General features: G+C 43.5%; 1 protein-coding gene across 1 annotated transcript in view; it reads right to left on the reverse strand.

The window, feature by feature from the left end:
* Window positions 1–14865, reverse strand: part of CFAP47 (cilia and flagella associated protein 47) — a 536960-nt gene that overhangs the window by 51368 nt on the left and 470727 nt on the right. Inside the window, exons 61-62 of the mRNA XM_060234105.1 lie at window positions 7833–8004; window positions 6082–6243 (exon numbers count right to left, since the gene is read on the reverse strand). Of these exons, the coding sequence (XP_060090088.1) occupies window positions 6082–6243; window positions 7833–8004 (334 nt within the window). The remainder of the gene's footprint in view (window positions 1–6081; window positions 6244–7832; window positions 8005–14865) is intronic.

Here is a 14865-nt window from a genome sequence, read left to right on the forward strand (position 1 = left end):
GGGATCAGGTCTGGCACCAACTATAGGGCAACTTGATACCACATAACTTATATGACTCACCCAGGAATGACTGCTTGCTACTGTTCATTAGCAGCCCCCTAAAAAGCCAGTGTGGTGTAGTGGTTAGAGTTTCAGACTAGGTTCTCAGAGACCCAGGATCAAACAACCACTCTGCTCTGAAAGCTCAGTGGGTGATTCTGGGCCAGTCATGCACTCTCAGCTGAACTTAGCTCACAAGGTTGCTGTGAAGATAAAATGGAAGAAAGAAGAATTATGTAAGCTGGTTTGAGCCCCCATTGTACAAAAAGGTAGGATATAAATGAAGTAAATAAATGTACCCAAAGATTGGGACTAGAGATGGACACAAACTGGGATAATGCAGTTCAGTTCACAGTTCATGGAGGACCCACAAAGCAAACCACAAACAGAACTAAAATGGCTTCATACAAACTAAAGTGGTTTGTGAACTTTGTGATGCAGCAGACCACCCCCCCCCCCCAGTGTGATAGGATCTCCAGCTGACTGTCTTCTACCAGCCAACCACATTTGATGAGGATTGGACTTCAGGAGTCCAAGTTACAGTCCCAGGAAAGTGCCTTTGGGAAAATGTAAGGGACAGTTTCAGGAGTGTATAGAATAGACTTTGTGCAAGCTAGAGGCCCAGGAGTCACCTGCCCTGTTGCGAGTGGCTGTGTTCTTAGGCCTCATTCACCATCTGTGGTCACAGTGATTGCAGAGCATGGCTGACCCCCCTCCTCCCCAGCCCTGCCTGGGCCCAGGAGCCACCTGTTCACCATTCATGGACATGAAGACTGCAGATCCCAGACAACCGCCTTCCTCCCCTGCACTGCCTGGGCCAATGATCTACCTGCATTGTTGTGGATGGCTGCATCCCCAGGCCCCATTCTCCATCCATGGACATGGTGATTGCAGAGCATTGAAGATCTCCCTCCTCCCTGCCCTGCCTTGGCCCAGGAGCCACTCACACTGTGATCACATCCACAGGCCCCATTCACTGCAGACATGGTAACTGCAGAGTGTGGCTGAGCTCTCTCCTCCCCTGCCCTGCCTGGGTCTAGGAGCCACTTGCATTGTTGAAGGTGGCTGCATCCCCAGGCCCCATTCACCATTCATAGACAAGGTGACTGCAAAGCATGGCTGGCCCCTCCCATCTCCTGCCCTGCATGGGACCAGGAGCCATCCATAATGCTGTTATTTATTTGTTTGTTTGTTGTGCTTGGTGACCAGAAACAGGGGCCTCTGATACATGAGAGGATGTGTAACGTACTCGAAGCGGAGACGAGAGTAGGGCAACATAGTTTATTAGGAGCACGTTGCAAGAGAGGGAGAACGCGGGCCGGGCCCCGCTTATATACAATTCCCGGTACAGCCTACTGGGTCGGTCAGGCCAATCCTGACCTGTTGAACTTCCCGCCGCAGCTGTTGATTGGCGGGTGATTCCGCGCCCTGTGCTGGAGGCTTCTGGGACAGCCCAGTAGCCTCCGCGCGGGGCGAATGTTGTTACTGATACACTACAGGATGACAACAACCTCTTCCACCCACTCTCACCCAAAGGACACAGCAGAGAGACAGAAGATCAGAAAAGGAGGGGAGGTGTATAAATGTGGACCTTCAGCTGGAGAGCCCACCAGCTATGCCTCCCACCCAGCATGAATGGAGAAGCTGTGCAGATCAGAGAATAAAAACCCACAGCAAAGCCCCAGGCTGGATGGCACACAGAGTCCTGGCCCAGCAAACACACCACAGCCAAGAGAGTTGATCAAAAAAGGAGAGGGGTATATAAATACACACTCTCTTCAGAGGAACCCAGTAGCAAAGCACCACATCTCAACTAGGGGTGTGCATTCGGTTCGGCCGAACGGAATCAACCGCCGAATCACCCGATTCGGCTGTATACGGAATCGCATACAGCCAATTCCAATTGGGGCCCATTATGCAGGAGCCGAGTATAGCTCCCCGTATACTTCCGTATAAATATTCGGAAGTGTATGGAAGTCAATGCAAAAGGCAGGAAAGGGGCTTCTGCAGCCTCAGGGGAGCTGCTTGCCTCCTTTCCCGCCTTTGGTAGCCTTTTCCTGCCTCTCCCAAAGCCTCCCTGGGATCAGGGGGGGGGAGGGGGAAGAGGAGCCTCAGCAGCCAATCCAAAGCATGCATTTGCAAAATGCATTGCAAATGCATGATTTGAAGGGCTTTTGTGTAGCTGATCCTCCAGCCATCAGCAACAATGCTGTTCTTTTGTCTGGCCAATCACAGAGCAGTGCTATTTTTTGAAACTGCTCTCTGTAGGGCCAGAGATCCATTTTAGGGAGTCTGCCTGGCTGGACTCCTCCATTGCTGCTGTGTTGGTGTGAGATTGTGCTGTGCTGGCCCTTGGCCTCAGGCAGCTGCTGCTGCTCAGCCTTACCAGACTTGCTGGAGTAGAGAAGACGTCTAAAAGCTAAGACAGTCTTGGAGTTCTTGTTTTTATTTTAGTTGGTAAAAGGACTTTTTAAGACTCAGAGTCCGTTTACTTGTCCAGATTTGAGTGGCGGGTACTAGCTTATTTGGGGTTAGGGGGTTCTGCTGGGGTGGGTTTTTTTTTTTTTTTTTGCCAATTTGCCCATATCTTACTTTAGTGAGAGGACTTTTAAAAGTGCAGTGTCTTTTTACTTTTCCTGATTTGGGTGGCTTGGATTTCTTGGGGTTAGGGTGAAGGTTTTTTTGGGGGAGGGGGGAAGGGTTGGTTAAGTTCCTATATTGTTAAAAGTTAAGTTTTTTACTGTTTTAAAAGGATTCTGTGTTTGATTTGTTGCTGCTGTGTTGTGCTGCTGTTGTTCCTTTTCTCTTCTGGTTCTGGTTCTTGTGGGGGGGTGCTGTTTGGCCTAATTTTCATTGTTTAAAAGGCCACTTTTTTAACAGTTGAGTTTCTTGGCCTTCTCCTGTTGTCCCTTTTCCTGGTTCTGGGGGGTTTTTTTGGGGGGGAGACCCAGAACCAGCAGGCTTGTTGTGCTTGGCCAGCTCTCCCCAAGTTGTTTGGGGCAGGGCTGGAGAGCTGGCATTTGTAGATTGTGTGTTCTGTCGCAGGGAAGCTGGCACCTGGGTGAGAAACCCAGAACCAGCAGGCTTATTGTGCTTGGCCAGCTCTCCCCGTTTTGTTTGGGGCAGGGCTGGAGAGCTGGCATCTGGGTTTGCTGCAGCCAGGTCTGCAGAGCAGACCTTGAGCAGATTGTATTTTGTGTGGCAGTGATGTTGGCAACTGGGTTTATATAGGTTCCAGGCCTGCAGGGTTCATAAAGTAGATAGAGGGATGTAGTGCATTTGGGTCCTATAGAGATTATCTGGTGTGAAGTTAGGTTTGGCTTTGGGTGCCCCAGGAATTGGACCCCCTGGTCCAAATTTTTTTTTTTTTGGCCTTGTGGGTTTTGTGTGGGACAGTGCCCTGAAGCTGCACAGCAGTTTGCGGGGCTCTCCTCAAAACCTCCTGCTCCCCAGAGCCACTTTTCCCACAACGATTACAGTGAGGAAGTGGCTCTAATTGGTTTTTTCTTACCATTGGGAGCAGTGTTCCTTTTGGGGTGCCCACAGATGGGTGCAGTCTTTTTGGGCCAGGGGGGTTTCATGCTGGGGAGTCCCCTGAAGCTGCCCTGCAGTTTTGGGGCCTCTCCCTCAAACTCCCCTCTGGCCAGAGCCACCTTCCCCACAGCAATTATAGTGGAGGAAGTGGCTAATTGGGCTTTCCCCATCATTGTTGGCAATGGGCCTTTTGGGGAGCCCAAAGACAGGGACCCCCTGGCCCAATCTTTTTGGGACTTGGGGGTTTTGTAGGGGTGAGTCCCCTGCGGGTCCCCTGCAGTTTTAGGGGCTCTCCCTCAAAGCCCCTGCCCCCCAGTAGCCTCTAATTATGCCCTATGTTGCCATTATTTCAATGGCCCATAGGGTATAATGGTGGAATAGGGGCATCCTCTTTGGGTGCCCCTGAAATGGGATCCCCTGGCCCAATCTTTTTGGGACTTGGGGGGTTTGTAGGGGAGAGTCCCCTGCAGGTCCCCGGCAAATCTGGGGGCTCTCCCTCAAACCCCCTCCCCTCCAGGTGGCTTCAAATATACCCTATTTGCCATTGATTTCAATGGCCCATAGGGTATAATGGGGCCGTATATTCGGAAATAGCCACGCATCTACCGTATATGCAGCTATTCCGACTACGGAATTCAGAAATATATGGGATTCCGTATTTCTTTCCCCCGTATACTTCCGAATTATTTTTTTTTTTGCACATCCCTAATCTCAACATAAGCAGAAAGGCTGGGTGCCATGGCACACACAGAGCAAAGAGCAATCCCCTGCCCAGCAAAGCAAATCAACATTCTCCTATCTCTAACTCCAATCCTTTCTGACTCACTGCAAAACCCAACAAAGGTGGGCTGGGGAGCTTCTTGGGCTTATATGACTTTCAGATCCCATAGAGATGAACGGGAGCTCTGTAATTGGCAGCCAGAAGTTCCAGTCAAGCTTTGGAGGGTCCCTATTGACATTTCCAAGGCTGGAGAGAATTCCACCTTCAGCATTGCCTGGGAGTTTCCTTGATCGATGCTGGATTTTCTGGGAAATGTTACCACTTCACAGACCAACCCAAACTGCCTGAACCACCCCCAAGTTTGGAGAATATTCGGAAGCACATCATTCCAAGAACATCACTTGCCAACCCCCAGACTGACTAAAGATCAGCACAAAGTTTACTGACAGAACCAATCAACAGTGTGACCCCAATGCCCTACCTATACCACTTATCAAATAATGAATATAGGAGAACGTTTACTCTTATGAAGTGGGACGTTCTCCCTTCAGCGGTGGTGGAGGGGAGATACAAAAAGGTGCCATTCCAAGAATGATTATGTCCCTGCTGCAATGATGGTATCGAATCTTTAGTCCATGTCGTATTTGACTGTGAGGCTTATAATGATCATTGCGAAGTACTTCCATTTTCCATGGCCATAACCTTTTCCCAGTAGTCAAAAACTGCAACTCCTTAAGAATCTTCTTGACGATAAGAACACACAAATTAGCAAAATTTGGCTGGCTTGCCACAAGAATACAGAAAACTCTAATAATTCAGTCAGGAAATGGCTAAACACCTTTGCCAACCTGTTTGCTGTAACTGCCATGTTCTGTTATATTTGTAGTTTTACAACAGTATTTTATGCCTTTTTATGTACGATTTTATGGTCATTCAGTTTTAATTTTGTATGATTTTACTGTTTTAAATGCTGGCTTAGGCTGTGAATAAACTATTCTTCATTTACTTTGTGCATTAGTTCATGCCCATCCCTAATAGGGACAGAGAAAAAGTTTGTTGGTGGGTGAGGAGAGAAGGAAGCAGGAAAAGGAGATAAGAAGGAGAAGCAGAAATAGCAGAGTGAAAACTGAGATACCCTCACAACTACTTGTGGGTTTCCACCTTGTTTAAATATAATTCCTATATAATTGTTCTTGAAGATCAAAATAATATACCTTGATTAAGGCTCCTATTTGCATCATTTACAGGCTAATATAACACATACACACAAAAGACAGAGAGAGAATTTGTCTTTGATTTGTTGTTTGTCACTCTCCTTAATTCAGTTCCTTATAGTTGATAGTCCATGGCAGTCATGTTGCCATAACAATCTAGGAACATAGCTAATTTTGATGTACTTTCTATTAATGTGCTTATGATTCCGCAATGGCTGTGATTTCACAATTCCATCAAGAATTAACATATGTATATTTTTAGCTGTAAAAAAATATTTTATGTCTGTGTATACCCTAATCTAGGAGCAGAGTAAAGTGTAGATGACTGGGGAAGGCAATGGCAAACCACCCCAAAAAAGTCTGCCAAGAAAACGTCATGTGACAAAATAGGAATCGATTGCACCTTTAAGACCAACTTAGTTTTATTCAGAATGTAAGCTTTCGTGTGCATGCACACTTCTTCAGACTGAATAGTTCCTCTTCCTTCCCCTCCTAATAAGCTGAGACTTCCATAGGACACAACATTTCATCCTCAAAAAAGAGATGCTACAGTTCTTTTGTGGATATTCTTACCTTGTCTTGCTTGTAAGCCTAAAGCTAATTAAAGATTCCTTGTTTAGACCAGCTGCTTCAATATTGATGACATCATCAACTTCTGGTTCAGTGGCAACTAGCAATAATGGAAACTTCCAAATGCCTCCTGTAATGCACTGAACAACCAGTGTTGCTGGAGTCCTTAAAAATTAAGTTTAAAATATTCATTAACAATGAGAAATATAATGAAATGCAAGTCAAATCAATCAATGTCCATAGTGTGATGTAAGCCTATATTCCTGTAGAACTTTAATGTATTACAGAGGTTGTTGAAATTAAATTGTAAATATTATTTTTAGGCAGTATAGTATATTCCAGAGCTGGCCAAACTGTGCTTCAGGAGCCATGTATGTGCAGCTTTTTCACACATATTCCCCCTTAATTCCACAGCTTTTGTAGGAGCTGTATTTACTAACCTTGGTATCAAGGCAAAGAGAGATGCATAATGATGCAAACAGTAGTCAGGGATTGATATGGTACACATGTGTTTCCTTTTCCCACTGGTGCCAAAAAATAATTCCCTAGCCTTTCCCTACACTGGTTTTATGGAGACTTTTTTTTAAAGTCTCCTTCTAGCATGGTTGTTGCAGTTCTGGCTGGCTTGGCCAGGGCTCCAGCTCACAAAAAGGTCTCTAGCAGAGGAAAGGCACTAGGCAGTCATGCGATCTCAGACCATGTGCTCCATCCTCTTTGCCACCTCCAGCCTCCAATGGGCTTGCAAAGAGGGTAAGAGCCACTGAGCCACCCATGAGCACTCCCTCCTGGGAGAAACTGTGCTGCTCAGCTGCATATGGCTCTTTCTCTCTGGCCGTGTTGGGGGGGAGGGACAAGGTCTCATTGGGCTATGTGAGAACACACATCCATGAAATGCAGCTGATGGCACTTTACTGTTCTGTATCAATATGAGAAAAGTGACTTACTGAATGGGTAACATCTCTTCTGGTGATGTCAGGGGGTGTGGCCTAATATGCAAATGACTTCCTGCATTCAAGAGCTTATGGACTTCTTTTATCCAAGTAGATTTTTCCAATCACATCAATGGAAAGGACAGTCCCAGCTACTTTGCATACAAACTGCCATCCTTTACACTAAATGAAAGTGGATGTTTTTGGAGTAGGTTTGCCAGCCCCCAGGTCCCATCAGGTTTTGCAGACTCCTCCCTGCCACCAGACAGCTAGCCAGTGGGGGAAGCATCACCCAACAGTCATTATGTGCCTTTAAATCTGGGCAGGTTTAAAAGAACCTTGCAAACTGCTTGCATTCTGAACTGTTTGTGTTTCTTTAAATCTCAGCAGGAGGAAACCAAATTTCTCCAGTCTAAAGAAGTTGGTTGAAATACCGCAGACTGTTACATTCAGCAACTTCCATGACTAAATTGCCCCACTGAGATCACAAAAGTGTGTACCTGCAAACTGTGTTTATTTTAGTTGCTTTGTGAGTGTGTTCACTTGTATTTAGTGGAACTGCAGCTGCTGGGGAAATGAAGATTGTATTTGGGGGAACTGGCCTGCTGTATTTTTATTTATTTTAGGGAATGAAAAAGTCTCCAAGCTCCATCCCCAAAAGTCCCCAGATATTTTCTGAGTTGGACCTGGCAACCCTATTTTGTAGCCAGAGAGCTTTGGAGCAAATCAGTACTCCTGCACTCAGGAGTTGCTGGGTTGGTGGCACTTTTATGAAATTATGACAACAGATGTTGCTTTTTAGAAGATTGCTAAGTCCTCACACACCTCATTGGTTTGTTAGGTGCAAACACTGTACTAAAGACCAGGGTTACAATTCCAGTTTTAGGATCCCATTCGTTCTCCACCAGGTTTATTGCTACTGCAGACTGTAGCTGAGATTTCACTCTTTCAGATTCAAACTCCAAGTCATACAAAAATTCATCTGCTGTAAAGAACCCTAAAAAAATATAATGCACATATAGCATTAATATATATATACTATGAAACGTTAAAGCTGATTTTAATATCAGAAAAGATGTTTAAAAGATTTGTATTTTAAAGCTGATTCTGGTAACAGGAAAGCCAATTTATAAGGAGCAGTGAGATCTGAAAACAGTTGCTGAAACACGTCTATCTTAATCTCATGCAAATTTCTTACACATTAATGATTAAAATTTCCCAGGATTCATGACTACACACATATTTCTAAATCATTCAAAAGCCAAAGGCCACTTACTACTTTATACTTTAGTTATGGGACTGATGTACTTTTTATTGTTTTAAAGTTTCATAATTCTATCATATTTTATGCATTACTGTGAGCTGTCTAAACATTGTAAATAAATAAACAAACAATCTCTTTTTTTCTTCTTTCTGCTTCAGTTTTTCTTTTCAGATTACAAAGTAATAAATAAGCATGGTACCCCTTGGATGTATATTATTGTTTCTTCTAGAACTGTCTACACCTTTAAATTCAATAATGCTGTTCTATTTTTATTTAATAATAATTCGTAGTGTTCTAGGAGATCAAAGGGAAATATCACAAGAACAAGTTTAATAATATGAATTCATGATGCTTATACAAGATGATAAAACAGTGGTTATGAATCAAGTATTAATGCCACAATATATGTATCCTGATTAATAGTCAGGGTTTTGTACACTGCAAAAAACTTGATCTCTATGAGCTATTGAATGTTAGCATGTAGTCCTGTGAAGTCTTAGTTGTCCTTATTAATTACACACTACAGGCAGTACAGTGAGCCATATGACAATTAACATGAACACATTTTTTTGCAAAAGGATGAAGCATGAAATGCTGCAGCCACAAAGTATTGTATACATGTCTGGTTTTTTCCTCTTCTCCTCTTAGTAATTTCATTGCAGTATTTCTAGCATGTCAGCCAATGAATAGAAAGGCTGAATGTGTTTCTCCTATACCTGATGCTTTGATGTGAGCAAAAAATGGGTTGCTTACATAACTTTTTAGTAGCTACTTCCTGAAGGAGCTGAACACATTAGTTAGGACTGGCCATCCTGAAATAGTGGATTAAAACTTAACAGTAAATGCAGGGTATTGAGAAGAAATTGCTGTTTTCTGTGGGAAACACAAAATTCTGTGGTTGAGTCCTTGGGTTAAAATATTCAGGATCTAATAATTTAGAACATTCCTGGAATCACAGTCTCATCCTCTCAGTGGTATGCATACCATGTCATTAAGATATGAATACCATTTCTACCTCTTTCAAACTTATCTGTGACTAATTGTGGTGCTGAAGTGGTGCACTCACAGTAGGACAGAGTTGAAGGCTCATAATTATTCCTCAGCACAAAATGTCACCACACAGAGATTCTAACATAAAAATGAACTTAGTAGGGGACAGAAAAGATGACATCATTTAGAGCCTACCACAGAGACAAAATTGCTACTGCTGAGCAGATGTTTCCTTCAGTAATCAAATCCTCCATTACTACACAGAAAACATATATGGTATAGTTCATGCAGTTCAAATACGAAGAAGAGCTGCTGTTGGTAATTGTCTTGTACAATGTGGGCTCATAATTGTGTTGTACAATCTGTCAATAAATTTCTTAAAGTATTATATTTGCTTATGGCACTTGCCTTCCATCACTAATGCTAAATTTCTTTTTTTTTCCTGAGGGCTTTCTGTTTTATTAACCGTACTATGCTCCTGTTAAGCACTCTAAAAGTATTTTAATATATACAGAACCTGAGGAAAAACAATATGTTTTGTAAGTGTCAGATGAAAGGATATAAAATCATCTCTCTTTGCAAGTTCCATAACTGGTTGTGTATCTTCCCAGCAAATCTAATTTAGGGCTGTCCAAAACAAAACAAAAAACATAATTAGATTTTCAACAAGTGCTGTAAAACCTAAAGATAATCACATCATCCTTTTATATGTGAATATGTTAATATTTTAGCATTTGTGTCTAGGAAGCTGCTTGATACACAAGCTGACTACAGCTGTAAGCAAAAAAGGATATGTATCATCACCACATAAATATGTGACTAAAATCAAATGATGAAAGCTCCAGGAACTTGAATGTCCCAGGAGGAATGAAAAGAGGAAATGCTGTAGAAAACACTAGAGGTTATATGTGCTTCATTTGAAAAGCACAAAAAGGTAACAATCTAAAATAGTAAGTACATAGAACACACTTCTCATACTCATAACTAACAATGGCTAAGAACAAGTGTGGTGTAGTGGTAACAAGTGTCATATCAGTATCTGAGAAACACAGATTCGAATCCCAGCTCATGCCACAGTAGCTTGCTGGGTGACCCTTGGCCAGTCATATTCCTTTAGCCTAACCAACCTCATAGGTAGGATAAAATGGAGGAGAGAATGATGTAACCCCTTTGGGTCTCTATTGGGTACACATGAATTAAATAAAGGCTACACCACACACATTGAGATGGTAGCAGAGGTTCCATGATCAGGCACTTCTGTTGAGGGCAGCTGAAACTCACTTCTGGAGCACCCTGAATGCATAACTATATGATATGTTCAACCTGTGCTGAGTCATGAGTTCACAACCAGACTCATAGACAGATGTACATCACGGGAACTTACCTTAAAAAGCACTTGTTTCTTAGAGCCACAAGGGAGCACTGAGAGGGGCAGAGAAGGAGCTTCCAATTTCCATTCCATATTCCCCATTACCTCTCCTGGTGCCTATTGTCCTTCTCTCCGTCTCTTTTACCTTTTTGTAAGAATTCAGATCTGCCAATAACAGTTAGGATTCTTGACTTCCCTCCCCAATGGCAGAGCTTATAAAAATGCAACAGGAGTTTGCCACAATAGTAAATGCTTATGTCGAACTGGATAAAGCTGACATAATGGCAAGGGCAAGATGGGTTCAAATCTTCCTCACAAGTTATTCTTCCATCACTATAGGATTCCTGAAGTCACTGACCCTCTCTTCCCACCTGGATCTTTCATTTCTCTACTTCAGACCTCCTTGAACTATGCTGGGACTGCTGGATCAGGCAATGAATGAAACTTTCTGCTTGTTTCTCTAAATCTCCCCTCTCTCTGATCTCTCCTCTTCTACTCTAAGTGCTGCCCAAGAGAAAATACAGCCCTTGTTCTCCTACCCCCTCCAATATACCACACAGTTGTGACAACACTGAGAGTAGGTCAAGACTGTGGACAAGGAAGGTCTCATTACCATAACTGGGAAGGCTTCTACAAGGGAACATTTGAGTTGCTTGTTGTTGCTCATTTCCCAAATGTTATAGGTCAGGGGTGTCAAACATGTGGCCTGTGCAGAGCTAAAATCTGGTACCTGACCAACTTCCTTCTCCAACTTCCTTTTCCAGGCCTGATACTGCAGCTGCACCATAGCTTGCTTCCACCATCCCCCCAGCTCCTTCAGTGGCTCTTTGCTTCCTTCCTCCTGTCTCCTCCCTCCTCCCTCTCTCTCACACAGAAAGCTTTGTGGATGCTTCCTGCTTTGTGCAGGAGAGATGCAAAGTCTCTCTCTATCTCACACACACACACATCAGGTTTGCTTCCTTCTCCAAGACTGCTGCTCCTCTTTTGGGAAGGAAGGGAGGGGGAGAAAAGAGAGAGAAGGAGGGAGCCAAAACAAAGTTGGAGATCCCTGGCAACTTGAAGACCAACAATATTTTATTCCAGGTACAAGCTTTTGTGTGCAAGCACACTTCTTTGGAAGGAGGGAGGGAGGATTATTTTGAAAAGCAACATTTTCATTGAGGAAATTATTTTGGCTTATCCTGAAAAGTTAAAAAAAGAAAGATTAGATTTCTCTATTCCTGCCTGGATTTATTTTCTATCAAAAATGCCCTGATTAGTAATTAGACCACTTGGATTGGTCCCTACATCTTGGAGAGTGGAGTGATTTCAGATGCCAAATGATAATAGCACACATTGTTAATGAGCTAGGAATACAAGCTCTGAATTCAGTCCAGGAGGATGCATTGGCTTCAGCTTCATTATCAATTGCAATTCAGCAGTCTCTCTTTCTAATCTCCCTTTGAAATTCCTTTGTAAGAGCATTGTTACTCTTAGATTCAGCAACTGAATGTTGTGATTTCTAACGTCAGACATATGTCCATTTATTGTTTGCAACCTGCTGAGCTGAATCCTCCTGGATGGAATTGAGACCTAGGTTACCTGTCTCATTACCAATGCTGGTATTTCCAGACCTACTACAGTTTGTTGTAGTGGTTAAGTGTGTGGACTCTTATCTGGGAGAACCAGGTTTGATTCCCCATTCCTCCATTTGCACCTGCTGGAATGGCTGTGGGTTAGTCATAGTTATCACAGGAGTTGTCCTTGAAAGGGCAGCTGCTGTGAGAGCCCTCTCAGCCCTCACAGGGTGTCTGTTGTGGGGGGAGAAGATATAGGAGATTGTAAGCCACTCTGAGTCTCTGATTCAGAGAGAAGGGTGGGGTATAAATCTACGGTCTTCTTCTCCTCCTCCTCCAATCAAGCGTGTTATTGTTATTCACCTGCTATTGCCATTTGACATCTGAAATCAACTTTATAAAAGATTTCAGGTTTTCACGGCTGGTAACATCATTAGGGTTTGTAGAATCTTTCGGGATCAAGTGCCGTGTTCTACTGGAGAAAGTTTTCCTTCCAGACGTTTCGTTCTCAGCTGCGGAGAACATCCTCAGTGGCGTTGCAGCCGGAGCAGGCGCTCAGACCTTCTTGGCTGCTGTGCATTGAGTGGGGCCAGGGCTGCTGGAGAGCTGCTGGAGAGCCCTGGCCCCACTCAATGCACAGCAGCCAAGAAGGTCTGAGCGCCTGCTCCGACTGCAACGCCACTGAGGATGTTCTCCGCAGCTGAGAACGAAACGTCTGGAAGGAAAACTTTCTCCACTAGAACACGGCACTTGATCCCGAAAGATTCTACAAACCCTAACAACTTTATAAAGTTCATATCTCTGGTACCTCATGTTACATTCTATGGCACACATGGCCCTGCCCAACAAAGTGACATTTATGTCAGATCTCGCCCTCATAACAAATGAGTTTGACATCTCTGTGTTATCTAGTTACTAATAACTCAGGAATCTGCCAAATTAAGTGGCCCACATTTCTGTAGGGGAAGTGATCTGACTTCAGCTTCCCCCCAAAATGTAAACTGCTCTTATTCAAAAGTCCATTTTATCTACTTAGACCTTTGCTGCAATGTAACGCTGAAAATCTTGTCTTGAACAGAGATCATTTAAACACATACACACATGCACACACACAGCAAGCTGCCAAAATGGTACATACTCAACATTGTGTTAGATGTTCTTTCTTCCTCACCAGGTTTTCTAGACATATGCCTTGTTACTAATTGGAAGATAATACTTTGACAGGCTAGACTGACAAATTGTTGGCAAAAGATGGGTATTGATAAAAGACTAAGTCTAATTTAGTTAGTTCAAATGACAAATAATGTGCTATAAATGAAAGCAAAGAGGAACAAAAATGACACCCCAAGTGCAGATGGGGAAAAAATGAATTGGATAAGGAAGGCTAGCCTTGAAGTCATGACATCATGATACCTTTCCTAATAATTAAAAAAAATAGCCTTGGTAAATTCTGAAAATGCTATAATTTGGTAGGACATCTGGAAGATGGTAATATGGCCTTACTGTAAATTCTGACATAATGAGTGCAATTCTAAGCAGGTATACTCAGAAGTAACTCCCCTTTTATTCAATGGGTGTTACTTCAATGTCTGTGATATTATGCAATATATCAGAGTAGAGATCTCTCTGACAGAACAATTCTAAGAAAAGGATGTTGTTAGTTTAACCCATGCTTGAGAGGTATACATCCACTTTATTCTAATGAATTTTTGTAGGAGTGTATTTGAACAAAATAGAAATCTCGCTGACAGAACAACTCTAAGAAAAAGAAGTTATTTTAACCCATGCTTGAGAGGAAACTTTAATGACATAGACATCAGTCTCCATGTTTAATGCTTTTGTTGTTCCCACCCCCCACAGTTGAACCCAGCCTGATAATAACCAGAAACTGAACTTCTATTCTTTTAATCCTTTAAAAACATTTTCACTATTTTGCAAACTAATTCACTGCCCATTCTCTATATATGTAGGACTGTTAAGTTCATTCTATACTATTGTCTGATGAAGTGTATTTGGCACATGAAAGCTCACATCTGGAATAAAACTTTGTTGGTCTTAAAGGTGCCACTGGACTACAATTTTGTAATATCAGTTTGAGACACAGGTCTGTAGCCATGGGGAGGGGGCTGTGGGGAGCCCTACCCCAACTTTCTGTCAGAGTGCCTATACTCAGGGCCCCCAACCTTCCCTCCCTCCCCAGCCACCCTCACTGCTGTTTGAGTGACAGCAAGGGTGACAAATTGGGCCAGAGGAGCGCCCAGGAGCAGCCATTGCTCCTCTGGTGCCATTAAAAGGGCCTGTTGATCAGCTGAGGGGCCACAGGGGAAAAACTAAGAGGGTAAGGCTGCCCCTCCCCAGATGATTTAAATTGTGTGGGAGGGCACCCAAGAGCAGGTGCTGGCCTCCTGTGTGATTTAAAGGCCCTGCTGATCAGCGAGCCCTTTCAAGGGTGTGGGAAGATATTTAGAGAAACTTTTGCTTCTGTGGACCCTCAGGAGTAGGAGGAGAAGGTGGCGGCAGTGGGGGGAGTGCTGTTTAAAATAAGCAGAAGCTGGAAGGATGCCCAGGAGCAGCCATTGGACTCCTGCGGGGTGGGAGGTTGCTAAATGCCCCCGACTTTTGTTCATGTCCCCTGAGGTCAGAAGTCCTGGCTATAGGTCTGCTGAAACATCAGATGGC

Source organism: Heteronotia binoei, chromosome 3, assembly GCF_032191835.1.
Source record: "Heteronotia binoei isolate CCM8104 ecotype False Entrance Well chromosome 3, APGP_CSIRO_Hbin_v1, whole genome shotgun sequence".
NCBI lineage: Eukaryota > Metazoa > Chordata > Lepidosauria > Squamata > Gekkonidae > Heteronotia > Heteronotia binoei.